This window comes from Geotrypetes seraphini, chromosome 3 (genome assembly GCF_902459505.1).
Source record: "Geotrypetes seraphini chromosome 3, aGeoSer1.1, whole genome shotgun sequence".
Taxonomy (NCBI): domain Eukaryota; kingdom Metazoa; phylum Chordata; class Amphibia; order Gymnophiona; family Dermophiidae; genus Geotrypetes; species Geotrypetes seraphini.
In genome coordinates, this window is record NC_047086.1 from 215,650,669 (window position 1) to 215,670,072 (window position 19,404).

The following is a 19,404-nucleotide window of genomic DNA, read 5'->3' on the forward strand; positions in this document are numbered from 1 at the left end:
ATCGTCTGACCCCAGATGCATTCCTACTCGACTGGACGGATCGGTTCCTCTATGCCTTTCCTCCACTCCCTCTGATGTCGCGGACCTTGTTCAAGCTCCGCAAGGACAGGGCCACCATGATTCTCATCGCCCCCCGGTGGCCCCGACAGCACTGGTTCTCCCTCCTGCTCCAGCTCAGCTCCAGGGAGCCCATTCCTCTTCCTGTGTTTCCTACTCTGCTTACACAGCAGCATCAGTCTCTACTGCACCCCAATCTGTCTTCCCTCCACCTGACTGCTTGGTTTCTCTCGGGCTGACCTCTCCAGATACCCTGTCTCAGCCTGTCCGTCGCATTCTGGATGCCTCCAGGAAACCCTCCACGCTCCAATGTTACCATCAGAAGTGGACCCGGTTTTCCTCTTGGTGCCTCCTGCATCATCACAATCCCACCTCATTGGCGGTAGAGACCATTCTGGACTATCTGCTCTCTCTATCCGAGGCTGGTCTCAAGTCTACCTCAATCAGAGTCCACCTCAGTGCCATCACTGCGTTTCATGAGCCTATCCTCGGAAAACCTCTCACGGCTCACCCTCTGGTTTCCCGCTTCATGAGAGGCCTCTTCAACATCAAACCACCTCTACAGCCTCCTCCTGTCGTCTGGGACCTAAATGTGGTTTTGTCAGCCCTCATGAAACCTCCTTTTGAGCCTCTTGCTACTACTTCGCTCAAACTTCTCACATGGAAGGTGCTTTTCCTCATTGCCATCACCTCTGCCAGGAGGGTCAGTGAGCTGCATGCACTGGTCGCCGATCCACCGTTCACTGTTTTTCACCATGACAAGGTGGTTCTGCGTACCCATCCTAAATTCCTTCCCAAGGTGGTTTCGGCTTTTCACCTCAACCAATCTATTGTATTGCCTGTCTTCTTCCCGAAACCCCATTCTCATCCTGGGGAACAGGCGTTACACACACTGGATTGTAAACGTGCCCTTGCATACTACCTTGACCGTACCAGGGCTCACCGATCCTCTCCTCAACTTTTTCTGACCTTCGATCCCAACCGTCTGGGTCGTCCTGTCTCTAAACGAACGCTTTCCAACTGGCTTGCTGCCTGTATTGCGTTCTGTTATGCTCGGGCCGGCCTGTCACTGGAAGGAGCTGTCACGGCCCACAGGGTCAGAGCTATGGCTGCTTCTGTGGCTTTCCTCCGTTCCACGCCTATTGAGGAAATCTGCAAGGCGGCCACTTGGTCTTCAGTTCACACGTTCACTACTCACTACTGTCTGGATACCTTCTCCAGACGGGATGGACACTTCGGCCAATCTGTGTTACAAAATTTATTTTCCTAATGGCCAACCATCCCCCCTCCCTCTCTGTTAGCTTGGAGGTCACCCATACGTTAAGAATATGCTGCCTGCTTGTCCTGGGATAAAGCACAGTTACTTACCGTAACAGGTGTTATCCAGGGACAGCAGGCAGATATTCTTACGACCCACCCACCTCCCCGGGTTGGCTTCTTAGCTGGCTTATCTTAACTGGAGACCACGCACTCCTCCGTCGGGCGGGAAGGCACCCGCGCATGCGCGGTGCGGCCAACTAGAACTTTCTAGTTAAAAAGGTCCGTACCGGGGCTCCGTCGGTGACGTCACCCATACGTTAAGAATATCTGCCTGCTGTCCCTGGATAACACCTGTTACGGTAAGTAACTGTGCTGTATTGTACTTACATGCGACTCTTACTCTGTGTCTGTTCCTCCCCACAAATATTCATGTATTCTAAGACTTCATTGTTATTTTTTTTTTTGCTGACTGTCCAGCTCATCTTATTGTAAACCACCTCAAACTACTTTGGCTTTGGTGGTATATAAAATAAAATTATTATTATTATACTCTGCTTATTTATTTATTTTAGTTTTGGGGGGGGATTTGGTTGTTTTCCTCAGTTTTTAGTACTAGAAGCTCCCCTGTTTGAAGGTTCAGCTCTGCCCGCATGGAGAAGAAGCAGTCTGCAGTTGACAAGCCATTCCCTTGTGGTACCTGTTAGCAGCTTGCAGAAGCATTTTTGAAGCTCAGGGTTGTTGCTTTGTAGCTTGATAATCTACTGCTTTCAGGGGTCCGAGCGAAGGTTGTTAGGCTTTCGTAGGAGGCTCAGCAGTGTCCCGCAGGGTGCTGGTTGCTTTTTGCCTTCACCTTTGGTTTTTGTGCATCAGTGAGGGTGGAAGCTCAGTCAGATGCTGATCAGACTCGCAGCCCGAAGAGTCAGTGCTGGAAAGACGTTCTCTTTTGAGGCGGTGATTTCTTTTCCCTGGTTCAACTATTTTTGGAGCCGAGGCAGGCTGCAGTACATTCCAGCACAGGTCGTTGCAGCGCATTGCCTTAAAGGTCACAGTGAGCAAGACTTGCAGTCTATGAGAATAGGCTGGGAGGGGGGGTGTCTGTAAATGTGAATTTTCAAAATTTCTACATGTCCCCATGTGTTCCCCTATTCCTAAAATCCTAAAATTGCTGTTTTTTTGTTTTGGGTTTGGTGTTTGGCACCAAAATGCTGCTGGCGGCCATCTTGAATTTTTCCCAATTTTTTTTCTAAAGTTCTCCAGAAGCTTCAAAATACCTTGTTTTGCCTCAAAACTGGAAGGGATGGAGTCCTCAGCTCCTAATTCATGCAGGATTATGCAAGTTGTGCACCCATAGAGCAGCATCCTTGCACCACGTGCCACACAGCACGTAAAGGGGGGGGGAACTTGAGTATCCGGCTTTGCCTTCCCTTTGCACTCTAGGGCTGAAGAACAGGTGGGAAGCCCATTGGTTTGGGCCATTTTTATTTCTGGTCACCAGAACAGCAGTCATTCTGCGCAGAGGGGCAGAGCCCAAGAGACACAAGTTGGAGTCATCCACTCGAGACTCAACGCTTTTCCCCAGAATTTATAAATTTGATGTGGAAAACTATTCAGGAGAGCTGTCCTTCCAAGGAGAAGTCTGGCAGCACTGTAGACACCGCATGAGGGAGCAGAGGTTCCCAGGGTACATCAACTTCGCTGACTGCATCTAACCAGGGTCTTGGAGACCTTTCGAAGGGAGATTCAGATGATAATAATTCTCTTGCTATACCATTATTGTCTCAGGATGCATCCTCCATGGGGGCATACATTGGTTCTTCCCTTATTTAAACCCTTGACTCTCTTGGACCACAAAAGCATAAACATCACTGATTTGCTTCGGGAGTTAAACTTGATCTCCCAGCAGGTCCCTTCTGCTTCTTCCTCTATTATGAGTGAAGTGAGAACTCAGTCTTCTACGTTTTCCTGGCATCCTGACATTTTAATGTTTTGGTCATAAAACATTGGGATGTTCCAGAGGGGTACCTTAAAGTGGCAAGGACTGTGGCTCGGCTGTACCCTATGGCACAGGAGTGTTAACCAGATGTTTGCTTAGTCCAAGGTGGATTCCTTGGTAGTGCAGGTTACTAGATGTACTGCCCTTCAAACGAGGGTGGAGTAGCGTTAAAGGATATGCAGGATCACCGAGTGGATGTGATTCTCAAGAGGCTCTTCAATGCTTTGGGAATCAAAGCTGCCACTGTGGCATCCTTTGTGACCCGGTTACGGACTCTTAAGCGTGAATTTGATGACTCTGTGCCCCAGCTCCTTCTGTCAGGAGTAGATTATGTGGCTGATGCTCTATATGACATTATTAAGGTCATGAGCAAAACTTCGGCTTATTCAATCTCAGCCCATAGAATGCTGTGGATCAGGCAATGGGTTGGTGATTCCACATCCAAAGCTACCCTCAGCAGATTCCCTTTCAAAGGGTAATTGTTATTTGGGAAAGGTATGGATGAACTTATGACTAGTATGGTAACATAGTAAATGATGACAGATAAAGACCTGGCTGGTCCATCCAGTCTGCCCTGTAACTACATAAGAACATAAGAATTGCCGCTGCTGGGTCAGACCAGTGGTCCATCATGCCCAGCAGTCATAAGAACATAAGCATCGCCTCTGCCGAGTCAGACCATGGGTCCATCATGCCCAGCAGTCCGCTCCCACGGCGGCCCCCCAGGTCCATGACCTGTAAGTGATCTTTTACCTAAAACATTTTATTCCCTAATTGTATAATATCCTGTATAGTAACCCTCTAATTATACCCTTCAATCCCCTTTTTCTTCAGGAAATCGTCCAATCCCATTTTGAATCCCAAAATCGTACTCTGCTCTACCACCTCCTCTGGAAGCGCATTCCAGGTGTCTACCATCCTCTGAGTGAAGAACAACTTCCTAGCATTTGTTCTGAATCTGTCTCCTTTCAATTTTTTTGAGTGCCCTCTTTTTTTTGTTGCCCCCGCTAGTCTGAAGAATCTGTCCCTCTCTACCTTCTCTATACCTTTCATGATCTTGTAAGTTTTTCTATCATGTCCCCTCTAAGTCTCTGCTTTTCCAGGGAAAAGAGCCCCAGCCTCTCTAGCCTTTCAGCATATGAAAGGTTTTCCAAGTCCTTTATCATCCTAGTTGCTCTTCTCTGGACCCTCTCGAGTATCGCCATATCCTTCTTAAGGTACGGCGACCAGTATTGAACGCAGTACTCCAGATGCGGGTGCACCATCGCCCGATACAGTGGCAGGATAACTTCCTTCGTTCTGGTAGTGATACCTTTTTTGATAATGCCCAACATTCTGTTCGCCTTCTTTGAGGCCGTTGTGCATTGTGCTGCCGGCTTCATTGTTTTATCCACCAAAATCCCCAAGTCCTTTTCTAGTTTGCCTTCCCCCCAGTACCATCCCCACCATCGCGGCGGCCCTCTGGTCAAAGACCAGCACCCTATCTTAGACTAGTCCTACCAGTGTACCTCCTTGTTCATTATGAACTTGCCTAACTTTGTCTTGAATCCCTGGAGGGTGTTTCCCCTATGACATGTGTTACAATTTCATGATTGAATTGTCTTTTTTTTTTTTTTTTTATTTGTTTTGTCTGGGCCACAAACCTTAGAAGTCCACCCGGTAAGGTCCTTAGGTAGATAGTCATCTGAAATCTTTGCCCGATAGCAGACCCAGAACCTCTAGAGGAGGGGTGTCAAAGTCCCTGCTCGAGGGCCGCAATCCAGTCAGGTTTTCAGGATTTTCTCAATGAATATGCATGAGATCTAGTAGCATACAATGAAAGCAGTGCATACAAATAGATCTCATGCATATTCATTGGGGAAATCCTGAAAACCCAATTGGTTTGTGGCCTTCGAGGAGGGACTTTGACACCCCTGCTCTAGAGGCTCAGAGTGCTCTTAATTTTTGTAGCTCTAGGCAGTCTTGGCAGTATTCAGGAGTTGCATCCCAGAGATCCTTCCAGTGTTACAATGATGCCAGGTCTGGAGCTGGCCCTCTTAAGATAAGGGTCGGCTCTCAGACTCACTGCAGACCTGGGCTCAGACTTCTTCAGACTGCTGGGTTCTAGAAATCATCCAGAGCAGTTGCAAACAAGAATTTGCCCAGCCTCTAATGGATTGGTTTGTGTGCTCCCCTGCAGGGCGTCCGATCAAAGTGAACAGTGTGGGGGCCATTGTGAGAAGGTTGCTGGACATTCAGGCCATAGAGCCCATAGCACCCAAAGAATCGGGCTCAGGCAGATACTCCATATACTTCATCGTACCAAAAAAAGGCTCAGACTATTGGAGATCCATTATAGACCTTACGATGTCAGTGCAGCGCTCAGGGTTCTGCGTTTCCGCATGGAGATAGAATGGCCACTATAACAAAACAAACTGTCTAGCAGTGGTAGCTCCAAGAGCGTTCCTAGCCTCTCTAGATCTGACCAATGTCTACTAGGCTATTCCCATTTTCCCGGACCACAGAAGCTTCATTCCTGAGGTTTCATGTTCTGGAAAACTATTACCAGTTCTCGGCCCTTCTCTTGGGCCTGGAGATTATTCCTCGCAACGTGATAATGGTGGTGGTGGCCCACTTATGAAAGATGGGTTTGCAAGTGATCCCTACCCGAATGACTGGCTGATAAAGACTCTCTCGTTAACCAAGGGGCAGCACATAGAAGCTCTGGTGCACCGAGTCCTGGAGGGCCTGGGTTGGATTGTGTTTTACTGAAAGAGCCATTTATCGCCGACAGTCCCTGGAATACCTGGGTGTCTTGTTCAACATGATGTGATCTTCCAGAGGCATGCAGACAGAAGCTGTGCTCTCAAATAACGAGTATGCTAGCCAGCTTGTCTCGATCAGCGTGGCATTATCTCCAAGTGCTAGGGTCCATGGCGGCTACAATAGATGTAGTCCCCTAGGCAAAAGTCCACATGTGTCCTCTCCAACATGTGCTGCTAGCCCATTGGTCTCCCTAGATCAGTGGTCTCAAACTCGCGGCCCGGGGGCCACATGTGGCCCGCCCAATACTATTTTAAGGCCCTCAATATGTTTATCATAATCACAAAAATAAAATAAAAAGTTTCTTGATCATATGTCTCTTTAGCTATAAATTACATTATTATTAAGACTTAGCCAAAAGGAAAGATTTATAAACTATAAGAGTTTTTACCTCATGCAAAATTGTCATTTCTTTAATAAGACATTAACTATTTTTTTCTGAGGCCCTCCAAGTACCTACAAATCCAAAATGTGGCCCTGAAAAGGGTTTGAGTTTGAGACCATTGCCCTAGATTAACTCTGTAGAATTCCCTTGGACGCCGGAGGTCCAGGCCAGCATGGACTGGTGGCTCTATCCTTAGTCTCTCACCAAGGGCATGGTTCTCTGCATAGCTTCCTAGGTAGTTGTAATGACAGATGCCACTCTCTTTGGCTGGGGAGATCACTGCAGTTGTTGGATGATTCAGGGACAATGGTCACCCACCCAGAGTAAGTGGTCGATCAACAGGCTGGAATTCTGAGCTATTCGGCTAGCCACGATTTCCAAGTGGATCTGCAGGGCAATCTCGTTGGCATACATTGTGCGTGGGAAACAGTCTCCTGTTTTGGTAAAGGCACATTTGACTAGAAGTGTGGCTTTGTTGTGTGCCGAAGTTAGGACAGTCTCCCCAAAGAAGATTTATAGGGTGGTGACTTGGTCCATTTGCAAGTTTTACAGAGTGGATGTGATGGCAAGGGAGGACTCTGCCTTTGGGTCCTCAGTGTTAAGAGCTGGTGCAGTCATCTACTGCTACTATTACTATTAATTATTTCTATAGTGCTACTGTACAGAGTCACGAAGAAGACAGTCTCTGCTCGAAGGAGCTTACAATCTAAACAGACAAACTGGATACCATGGATACAGTTAGGGGAAATCGTTAATCTGCTGGTTATGGTGGTGGGGAGTAGGGTTATGGATTGATGACTATAGCAAAAAGGTGGATTTTCAGTCTGCTTTTAAACAAGAGAAGGGTGAGGTGGATGAACTCGGGTAGTTTATTCCATGCATATGGGATAGCTAGATGAAAGGATCAGTCTTGAATTGGCAGTGAATGGAGTTCTCTTGGAGGTGTAAAAGGAGAGAGAAGAGAGGAGAAATATTGAGGGGCAACAGAATGAACACACTTGTAGGTTAGTAATAGGAGTTTGAACTGTATGCGAAGGCAGAAAGGGAGCCAGTGAAGTGATTTAAGGAGAAGAGTAACATGAGTGTAGCCCTAGATTTCTGGGAATGCTTTTGAAAGTCCCGTTTGATCAGAATGACGTACCTATTGCACTAAAAAAAGAGATTAGGTTCTTACCTTGCTAATATCTTTTCTAGTTGATAGGTGTGTCATTTATTTCCTGTGCCTGCCTACTGTCTCATTCAGAATGTTCTTCAAGCCTGTAATTTGGATGCCAATCAGATGTTAGGGGCATGAAGAGTAGTCGTATTACTGGTGTACTTTGAGGTACTGATTGCGCTCCATTAATGCTTCTGTTGGCATGTTTGTTTCTCTGTTTTGATTGTTGATGGTCATATGTTTTGTAAACAGACTTGTTAGTTGGGGAGGCTTCTCCATATCCCTACTTCACATATGTTTTACGAAAGGGCGCTTGCCTGCTAGGGAACTAATTGTAGAGGACAGCAGAGCCCTCTGTGAAGTAGGAAGGATTCAGAAAAAATCTGAGTGGATTCCTTATGCAGGGCTCGCAGCTACAGGGAAATTAACTGCTTGTCCAGAATGACATACCTATTAGAAAAGATTATTAGCAAGGTAAGAACATAAGAACATAAGCAGTGCCTCCGCCGGGTCAGACCATAGGTCCATCACGCCCAGCAGTCCGCTCCCGCGGCGGCCCAAACAGGTCATGACCTGTCTAAATCACCAGAAGGGGCCCCCATGCCACCTTGGTTTCCTGATGAGTCCTATCTTCCCATCGAAGTCCTAGCCCTCCGGTCTTGCACATGCACGACCTGGTTGGGTTTCTATACTTTCTCAGTATCCCACGATCCCTTTATCCCCCAGGAATTTGTCCAGTCTCTGTTTGAATCCCTGTACCGTACTCTGCCTGATCACTTCCTCCGGTAGCGCATTCCAAGTGTCCACGACCCTTTGGGTGAAGAAAAACTTCCTTGCATTTGTTTTGAACCTATCTCCCTTCAGTTTCTCCGAATGCCCCCTCGTACCTGTTGTCCCCTTCAGCCTGAAGAATCTGTCCCTATCCACCCTCTCTATGCCCCTCATGATCTTGAAGGTCTCTATCATATCACCCCTGAGCCTCCTTTTTTCCAGAGAGAAGAGCCCCAGCCTGTCCAACCTCTCGGCGTATGGGCAGTGTTCCAGCCCTCTTACCAGTTTCGTTGCTCTCCTTTGGACTCTCTCAAGTACCGCCATGTCTTTCTTGAGGTACGGCGACCAATATTGAACGCAGTATTCCAGATGAGGACGCACCATCGATCGATACAATGGCATGATGACTTCCCGCGTCCTGGTTGTTATGCCCCTCTTTATGATGCCCAGCATCCTGTTGGCTTTTTTCGAGGCCGCTGCGCACTGTGCAGATGGCTTCAGTGATGCATCCACCAGCACACCCAAGTCTCTCTCAAGACTGCTTTCTCCCAACAATGCCCCCCCCCCTTTTGTAGTTGAACAACGGGTTCTTTTTCCCTATATGCATGACCTTGCATTTTTTCACGTTAAAGCGCATTTACCATTTGTTTGCCCAGTCTTCCAGCTTGTCTAGGTCCCTTTGCAGGTCCTCACACTCCTCCCTGGAGCTAACTCTGCCGCACAGTTTGGTATCGTCTGCAAATTTTATAACCTCGCACTTTGCCTCCTTTTCCAGGTCATTGATAAATATGTTGAAGAGTAACGGCCCCAGCACCGATCCCTGTGGCACACCGCTCGTGACTCCCCGCCAGTCAGAAAATTGGCCCTTTACTCCGACCCTCTGCAGTCTACCCGACAACCAGTGCTTGATCCATCTGTGCACATCCCCTCCCACCCCGTGGTTCCACAGCTTCCTAAGCAGCCTTTCATGTGGAACCTTGTCGAAAGCCTTTTGGAAATCGAGGTAAATGATGTCTATGGGTTCCCCATTGTCCACCCGACTGCTTATTCCCTCAAAGAAGTACAGAAGGTTCGTTAGGCACGACCTTCCCTTACAGAATCCGTGCTGGCTTTTTCTCAGTAGGCCATTTCTCTCAATGTGCTCGCAAATGCTGTCCTTGATCATAGCTTCCACCATCTTCCCTATAATTGAAGTCAGGCTCACCGGCCTGTAGTTCCCGGGGTCACCCCTCGATCCCTTTTTGAAGATAGGTGTGACATTCGCCACTCTCCAGTCCTCTGGTACCTCTCCAGTTCTTAAGGATAGGTTGCAAACATGCTGGATTGTGCCCGCTATTTCTTGTCTTAGTTCCTTCAGAACCCTTGGGTGGATCCCGTCCGGACCCGGTGATTTGCCGCATTTTAACCTGTCTATCTGTTTGAGGACATCCTCCTTACTTACCTCTATGTGCTCCAATTTTTCAGCCTGTTCCCCACTCATGAGCTCCTCTGAGTCCGGTATATTAGATATATCTTCTCTCGTGAAAACCGACGAGAAGAATGTGTTCAACCTCTCAGCTATCTCTTTATCCTCCTTAATCACTCCCTTCCTATCCCCATCGTCCAACGGCCCCACCTCATCTCTTGCTGGTCGCTTCCCCTTTACGTAACTGAAGAATGCCTTGAAGTTTTTCGCCTCCCTGGCCAGCCCCTCTTCGTATTTTCCTTTTGCTTTTCTAACCTCTCGGTGGCATTCCTTTTGGCAATTCCTGTGCACCTGGTGATTTTCCTCCGTTGGGTCCTTTTTCCATCTCCGGAAGGATACTTTTTTGTCATTTATTGCCCTCTTTACTTCTGTTGAGATCTAAACTGGGTCCTTTGACCTCTTGTTCTTGCAGCCTTTCCTGAAACTGGGGACGTACCTTCTTTGTGCTTCCTGCAGGGTGTCCCTGAATAGGGTCCAGGCGCTTTCCACAGTCTCCATCCTAAAGATGGTAAGAATGTAATCTCTCTTTATAGTGCAAATTTTTATAGTGTAATAGGAGTGTCATTCTGGAGAAGCAGGACATACAAAAGCTACTTGGACTCTAAAGGAAGCCACCATAAGCCCCTTGTCAAGGCCTTGTTCATGACCTGTTTTATAACTTCTGTTGGAAGTGAATGTGTGAGACCCCCACCTTTATAGCATTAAGGGGACCAGCAAAAGGGCCTACTCTGATTTCTTCTGTTTTTCTGCTGTCTGACTCTAACTGAAACTCTTATTGATATTCAGCTTTTATGTTTACCAGTAGTTTAGATTAGGACAGTGATTGTAGTTTCCTTGCTCCACCTTTTCGTTGTCAACCGGGAGCCTGGACTCTGAGGTGAGAAGCAAGAGGAATCGTTGAATCTGCCATGTTTTTGATGATGACACTGCTGCTGCTGTGTGTGAGTGTAGGCAGGTGCTGGGAAGTGCTTAAGTAAGGGTGACAGGCCCGAGCTCTGGTGCTGCTTGCAGAAGATGCAAACGGTTCCCCACACCTCCCTTCAAATCAGTGCTGAAACGTGAGCGCTTAACGACGAAATTGCCACAGCACTGTCGCAGAAGTTGTAGAAGACAGTCCTGGGGACTTGCATATTCGCACTCGTACCTGCGTGTTCCGTGATCCGTATGTCCGTGGCTGGCTGGAGTGCGCATGCGCGAGCCCCCATGACTGTCTTCTGCAACTTCTGCAACAGTGCTTTGCCAATTGCAGGATTAAGCGCTCATGTTTCAGCACTGATTTTAAGTGAGGTGTGTGGGGAAGCGTTTGCAGCTTCTGCAGGCAGCGCCGGAGCTCGGGCCTGTCACCCTTACTTAAGCACTTCCCAGCACCTCCCTATACTCGCACACAGCAGCATCAGCATCGTCGTCAAAACATGGCAGATTCGACGATTCCTCTTGCTTCTCACCTCAGAGTCCAGGCTCCCGGTTGACAACGAAAAGGCGGAGCAAGGAGACCACGATAACTAAGAAAAAACTAAGCTCGAGTTCGGGACATTAGCAATCAGGGTTGCCATGGAAACCCAGCTGTGAAGTTTACATGGCCCATTTCTGAAATTATCCCCAGATTTACAGTTTAGCTTTTGTTGTGAGAGTCTGCAGCCTACAGAGAAAGTGGAGGGGAGACCAAGACCCTCTAGGCAAGGGTCAGTGAAAGGGGAGCAGGAGAGAAGACATGCACAGCCACTTGCAGCAGGGTATTAGAGGGCAAGAGAACTGCAATTGAAGAGACTGAGTAAGGAAATGTTCAGAGAAAGAAGGGCTGAGACTGAAGAAGGAAAAAAATAGAAAGAAAATTGAAGAGACTGAGTAAGGAAATGTTCAGAGAAAGAAGGGCTGAGACTGAAGAAGGAAAAAAAAATAGAAAGAAAATTGGAGAGACTGAGGAAGGAAATGTTCAGACAAAGAAGGGCTGAGACTGAAGAAGGAAAAAAAAATAGAAAGAAAATTGGAGAGACTGAGGAAGGAAATGTTCAGACAAAGAAGGGCTGAGACTGAAGAAGGAAAAAAAAATAGAAAGAAAATTGGAGAGACTGAGGAAGGAAATGTTCAGACAAAGAAGGGCTGAGACTGAAGAAGGAAAAAAAAAATAGAAAGAAAATTGGAGAGACTGAGGAAGGAAATGTTCAGACAAAGAAGGGCTGAGACTGAAGAAGGAAAAAAAAATAGAAAGAAAATTGGAGAGACTGAGGAAGGAAATGTTCAGACAAAGAAGGGCTGAGACTGAAGAAGGAAAAAAAAATAGAAAGAAAATTGGAGAGACTGAGGAAGGAAATGTTCAGACAAAGAAGGGCTGAGACTGAAGAAGAAAAAAAAATAGAAAGAAAATTGGAGAGACTGAGGAAGGAAATGTTCAGACAAAGAAGGGCTGAGACTGAAGAAGGAAAAAAAATAGAAAGAAAATTGGAGAGACTGAGGAAGGAAATGTTCAGATAAAGAAGGGCTGAGACTGAAGAAGGAAAAAAAATAGAAAGAAAATTGGAGAGACTGAGGAAGGAAATGTTCAGACAAAGAAGGGCTGAGACTGAAGAAGGAAAAAAAAAATAGAAAGAAAATTGGAGAGACTGAGGAAGGAAATGTTCAGACAAAGAAGGGCTGAGACTGAAGAAGGAAAAAAAAATAGAAAGAAAATTGGAGAGACTGAGGAAGGAAATGTTCAGACAAAGAAGGGCTGAGACTGAAGAAGGAAAAAAAAATAGAAAGAAAATTGGAGAGACTGAGGAAGGAAATGTTCAGACAAAGAAGGGCTGAGACTGAAGAAGGAAAAAAAAATAGAAAGAAAATTGGAGAGACTGAGGAAGGAAATGTTCAGACAAAGAAGGGCTGAGACTGAAGAAGGAAAAAAAAAATAGAAAGAAAATTGGAGAGACTGAGGAAGGAAATGTTCAGACAAAGAAGGGCTGAGACTGAAGAAGGAAAAAAAAATAGAAAGAAAATTGGAGAGACTGAGGAAGGAAATGTTCAGACAAAGAAGGGCTGAGACTGAAGAAGGAAAAAAAAAATAGAAAGAAAATTGGAGAGACTGAGGAAGGAAATGTTCAGACAAAGAAGGGCTGAGACTGAAGAAGGAAAAAAAAATAGAAAGAAAATTGGAGAGACTGAGGAAGGAAATGTTCAGACAAAGAAGGGCTGAGACTGAAGAAGGAAAAAAAAAATAGAAAGAAAATTGGAGAGAATGAGGAAGGAAATGTTCAGACAAAGAAGGGCTGAGACTGAAGAAGGAAAAAAAAAATAGAAAGAAAATTGGAGAGACTGAGGAAGGAAATGTTCAGACAAAGAAGGGCTGAGACTGAAGAAGGAAAAAAAAAATAGAAAGAAAATTGGAGAGACTGAGGAAGGAAATGTTCAGACAAAGAAGGGCTGAGACTGAAGAAGGAAAAAAAAAATAGAAAGAAAATTGGAGAGACTGAGGAAGGAAATGTTCAGACAAAGAAGGGCTGAGACTGAAGAAGGAAAAAGAAAATTGGAGAGACTGAGGAAGGAAATGTTCAGACAAAGAAGGGCTGAGACTGAAGAAGGAAAAAGAAAATTGGAGAGACTGAGGAAGGAAATGTTCAGACAAAGAAGGGCTGAGACTGAAGAAGGAAAAAGAAAATTGGAGAGACTGAGGAAGGAAATGTTCAGACAAAGAAGGGCTGAGACTGAAGAAGGAAAAAAAAAATAGAAAGAAAATTGGAGAGACTGAGGAAGGAAATGTTCAGACAAAGAAGGGCTGAGACTGAAGAAGGAAAAAAAAAATAGAAAGAAAATTGGAGAGACTGAGGAAGGAAATGTTCAGACAAAGAAGGGCTGAGACTGAAGAAGGAAAAAAAAAATAGAAAGAAAATTGGAGAGACTGAGGAAGGAAATGTTCAGACAAAGAAGGGCTGAGAAGGAAGAAGAAAAAAAAAAATAGAAAGAAAATTGGAGAGACTGAGGAAGGAAATGTTCAGACAAAGAAGGGCTGAGACTGAAGAAGGAAAAAAAAAATAGAAAGAAAATTGGAGAGACTGAGGAAGGAAATGTTCAGACAAAGAAGGGCTGAGACTGAAGAAGGAAAAAGAAAATTGGAGAGACTGAGGAAGGAAATGTTCAGACAAAGAAGGGCTGAGACTGAAGAAGGAAAAAGAAAATTGGAGAGACTGAGGAAGGAAATGTTCAGACAAAGAAGGGCTGAGACTGAAGAAGGAAAAAGAAAATTGGAGAGACTGAGGAAGGAAATGTTCAGACAAAGAAGGGCCGAGACTGAAGAAGGAAAAAAAAATAGAAAGAAATTTGGAGAGACTGAGGAAGGAAATGTTCAGACAAAGAAGGGCCGAGACTGAAGAAGGAAAAAAAAATAGAAAGAAATACCTACAGGGAAACACAAGATCAGGAGCATACAGAGAAAACAGTAGAGCATAGAGGTTTGCAGGAGTCAGGAACACATAGAGAAAGTAGAGCAGAGACCCCTGCAAGAAGAGAAAAAGAGCAAAGAGACTGGGGATGAGAAAGAGAGCAGACATGCTTGCATGAGAAAAAGTGCGGCAGTAATGTTAACAGCCGGAGAGTGCAAAGTTTGGAAGAAAGCAGAGACAACGCTGCACAGGGAAATGGAGGGGGAGAGAGACAGAAAGAAAGAAAGAAAAACAGACAGACACATATTCTAGCACCCGTTAATGTAACGGGCTTAAAGACTAGTATATTATAATGTAAGACTTTATTTTGAAGCTGGAATCAGTCAGTATACTTTATTGACTTTGACTCTACCCAAAATTGTGTACAACTTCACAACCAACTCCACTGTAGAGAATGACATAGGGATAGTTACCCAAGGTTAACCGTGGGACGGGGACAGAACCCATGGGGACAAACTTTGTTCCCATGTTATTCTCTAATTTCAATTTGAGATTAGTATACATATGTAAAAACTTAACACATCTTAGGCAATTGGCAACTGAATTCAGTGATTTGAAGAACTTCAGAAGCTGCTTTTGGATTTAAATTACTGTTAAATGACACTTTGTGTCCGTCTGCCTTTGATGTGGCAACAAGAGTCTTGTCTGCTGATCAGACTCCTACCATCTGCAATGTTCTTCCATCATGTGCCCAGTTGCTTAAGCGTTTTACTGTTACTGCAACAGATTCATCCATTGTTGCAGGCATCAAGGAACATTTCTAGCATTTAATAGACACTTATTTTACTGTTTATCCACTACACGGTTTAGGTTCTTTTCTACACCCATGTCTGAAAGTCACCCTAATTGCCTTCCCAGATGATGCAAAATATGGATGACCCATCTGCCCTCTTCCCTCAAAGAAGCCAGTGCCTCTGCAGTTTGATTTGTGCAATCACATTGCTACAGGCAAAAATGTCAGTATGTGGGAAATTGCTCTTTTGCCTGTAGTTCTGAGGAGAGTGAAATGTTGGCATACATGAGAGAGAATAGTATTCAGGATTTGGGGCAGTTAATATAAGTGGTTGAAGAGTCAAAAAAGTGAAAAAGGGGAAGATGCAGCTGCCCAAGTAAATAAGCAAATCTACATAACAGATATGCAGAAATCATGGTTGACTTTCACTGCTGGTTGTGCGGGAAAAACTTTAAAAGCGAGAGACTGGCAACAGCATATTTGTTTCAGAGAAACACAGAGAGAGAGAGAGTTTCATTCAGAGGATGATCAAAATTCCTGCAGCATCGCTTTCCAACTGGGTATTTTAGTATTTGTGAAAGGTATATGAATGTGACTGTCTCCTTATTGGTAGATCAGGACATGCTTTAAGGAAGCAGTTTTACCTTCAATTTCCCTCCCCAAAACAAATTAATCATTTACACAATGGAATGCATTTTTTTATTTTCAGGTAGCTCTAATCTGGAATGGTTTACTGTTTTTAATTAGCTCAGAAGTTTGTTGTACAGTTTTCAGGAAGCTTTTAAAAACATTTTTGTTTAAGAAATTTCTATTTTGAAATTGATTAAGATGTGTGCTTGTTATATTTTAAGGAATTTGGTATTAATCTGTTTAATTGGGTCTGTTTCCAGTAGTTGAATTTGTTATTACATTACATTAGTGATTTCTATTCCGCCATTACCTTGCGGTTCAAGGCGGATTACATCCAAACTAAAACAAGAATTACATTCAAAATTTGAAGGAATAGAATAAGCAATGACATAAAATTTTTAAGGTAATAAAAATGTCGGGTAAAAATAGTTATCAACGGGAAGTAGAAGTTTTTAGGAGATAGGAATAGGGTGAATTAAGGGTTTTAGATAACGTTTGGTAAATAGAAGAGTATTAGAGAGTATTAAGGGTATAGAGAGTGTTGGATGTTGGATAGGGAATGGTCGTGCTGGATAGGTTTTATGTATTTTTTGAAGAGTATGGTTTTGGTATCTCTTGAAGGTTTTGTAATTTGTAGTTGAAGATAAGAGTGGTGATTTGTCTGTCCAGATTAGCTGCTTTGGAGACCATAAGGTTGTCAAAGATTTTTCATTTTTTTGGATGATGGGTGGGAGAATAGTGAGTGAGTTTTTCTGTGTCTGGTTGAGGAGGATTGATTTAGTCGGTTATTCCAGTAAGTTGGGCTTTCTCCGTTGATAGCCTTGTAAAGTAAGCAGTAGAATTTGAAGTGCACTCTCGCTTCTATTGGAAGCCAGTGCGAGTCATGGTATGCCTCTGTGATATGGTCATATTTTTTTAGTGAATAGACAAGTCTTAGGGCTGTATTCTGTACTGTCTGCAATTGCTTCATCATGGTCGCAGGACATGGTAGGTATAGTATGTTGTAGTAGTCTAACATCCCATAAATAATAATAATAACTGCTTATATACCGCAATACCGTGAAGTTCAATGCTGTTTACAAAGATTAAGCAAAGGTACAAATTGATTGACTTTAAGAGGGGAGGAAGAAAGAGGGTTAATAGGACAGGAAATCCATTTTTGAGGAGAGAGTGATCAATAGAATAAGTTAATCGCTATAGAGGGGAGAGAGAAGAGAGGATCAGTTGTCTAGATACTTTAGGAACAGGTGTGTTTTCAGACGTTTCCTAAATTCCTCATAAGTAGTGGGCGAAAGCAATTGTTATAGGTCTTTACCCCATGATGCTGCTTGGTGCGAGAGAAGATGTTCATGGTGTTTTTTCAGTTTACAACCTCTCACTGGGGGGGGGGAAACGAAGTTGGAATGTGAGCTTCTCTTGTGTCTGTTGGCTGAGAAGACGAAAAGGTCAGTTATATATTTAGGGGCAAGTCCGTGTAGTGCTTTGAAGCAGAAGCAGGCAAATTTAAACTTTACGCGCGCCTCCATTGGCAGCCAATGCAGCTGCCGGTAGTAGGATGTCATGTGGTCAAACTTCCTCAGCCCAAAGATCAGTTTGACCGCTGCATTTTGCATCAATTGTAAACGCTGCGTGTTCTTTTGGGAAATTGCTAAATAGGCGATGTTACAGTAGTCAAGTAGACTCAGTACGAGGGATTGGACTAGGGTTCTGAATGCCGCTGTATCTAAATAAGCTTTAATGGATCTGAGTTTCCAGAGAGTGAAAAATCCCTTTCTGATCAAGGAGTCCACCTGGTCTCTCATGGTTAGGCACTGATCCAAAGTTACACCTAGTATCTTTATGGTAGGTTGGATAGGGTAATTAAGATTATTGATACATAGTAGTGATTTGGTGTCAAGCGGATGTGGCGAAGCAACGAAGAAAGTTGTCTTTTCTGAATTAAGTTTGAGCCTAAAGGTTGTCATCCAGTGCTCCATCATGTTTATGGCTTCTGAAGCTTTAGGAATAGTTTCAGAGATAGAATTAACGAATGGGATGATGATCGTAAAATCATCTGCATAACTAAATAGTTTTATCCCTAACTGGGTTAGCTGCGTGCCTAGTGAGGGAATGTAGACGTTGAAGAGCAATGGAGATAGTGGAGACCCTTGTGGCACACCTGATGGATTGCTCCAGGTATCTGAAAGTTCATAATCAAAACGTAAATAAGAGATTGTACCAATAGTAGGAATTGCTTCTTTTCGAAGAATGTTCAGATTTTTCTTAGATTTCTCATGGTCATGGTTAATTTGGGGTTGCAAGTTGCAGCCTCTGTCAATTGTGATTCCAAGCAACTTTAGTGTAGGTTGTATTGGGTATGATAACAAATTTATAACAAGATTAGTTAATGTTGGAGTTTTGTTGTTTTCTAATAGGATGAAATTTGTTTTGTTAGGGTTAAGTTTTAATTTGTGCTCTGTCATCCAAATTGCAACTGATTCGAGGGTTTTGTGTATTGTGCTTGTCATGATGGATTCTGGTTGGTCGAAAGGTAGGAGAATAGTGATGTCATATGCGTAGCTGTATGAAATTATGCCAAGATTATCCAGGTAGTAGCTGAGGGAAGCTATGTATATATTAAATAGTGTAGGTGATAGGGGTGATCCTTGGGGAACTCCAAAGGGGTTGGACCATGGTTCTGATTTTTCTTGCATTGTTTTGACTCTAAGTTCTTGATTGTAGGAATCCTTTGAACCATGTAAGTACTTTGCCTGAGATTCCTATTTGAGAGTTTGTAGAAGCATGTCGTGGTCTACCAAGTCGAAGGCTGCAGAAAGGTCTAGTTGTATCAGCAGGATTTTCTTGCCTGTACTGAGGTGTTGTCTTGCAGCGTCCATTAGTGTTCCTAGAAGTGTCTGTGCTGTATTTGGTTCTGAATCCTGATTGTGTGGGGTGGAGTATGTTGTGATTCTCTAGGTAAGAGGCTAATGTTTTTGCTACAAGACCTTCCATCAGTTTGATGTACAATGGGATTGAGGCAATGGGTCTGTAATTGGATGGTTGGTCTGTTGCTCCTTTAGGGTCCTTTAATATCGGAGTTATTATGATTTCACTGAGTTCTTGTGATGAATATATCCATGAACCCCATGAACTCGGGCTATGGCAGAATACAAATGATAATGTAATGTAAAAACATAGGCAACTGAATCTTTGGGAAGGTGTACCAAAAACAGATTGAAATGAAAGGCTTTATTAGTGATTTAAAAACATTTGTACAGAATATTGTCCGTTTTAATTCTTTAATAAAAAGATTTAAATATAAAATCAAAGTGTTCAAGGCTTTTGCAAATGGAGACAGAGCCCGTGGGACAAACTGTCCCATGTCATTCTTTACTCCATGACTGACTCTACAACCCTGGCTAGCAGAGCACCATGAACACACACACAAGCCGGGAGCACTGCATGCAGAAACATTAAACCATTTTATTTATAGCATGTTCTCCTGCTGAAATGTTTTGCCTAATGTTTTATCATTTCTTTTTTTTTTGTTGTTGCTTTTATAGCATTTGATCTAAAACTCTTCTTGGTTTTCACAACTGGAGCATTGCTGTTCTTTTGTGCAGAAACACTTAGCAGGTAGGTTCTGCTTGATGCATATTGTACTATTTATTTTATATTGCACTTTCTACTGTTGTGGTTTTCTGAATAGTATCTGTTGGGACCAGGTCCCAATTTGTATTAGCCTCGTTCTGCTGTCCTGA

The 19,404-nt window shown here is 44.0% G+C and overlaps 1 protein-coding gene across 2 annotated transcripts in view; it reads left to right on the forward strand.

Moving 5' to 3' along the window:
• Window positions 1-19,404, forward strand: part of NEMP1 (nuclear envelope integral membrane protein 1) — a 139,814-nt gene that overhangs the window by 37,588 nt on the left and 82,822 nt on the right. For both annotated transcript variants that reach the window (XM_033938017.1, XM_033938018.1), the window contains exon 4: window positions 19,207-19,279. In XM_033938017.1, coding sequence (XP_033793908.1) covers window positions 19,207-19,279 — 73 coding nt within the window. The remainder of the gene's footprint in view (window positions 1-19,206; window positions 19,280-19,404) is intronic.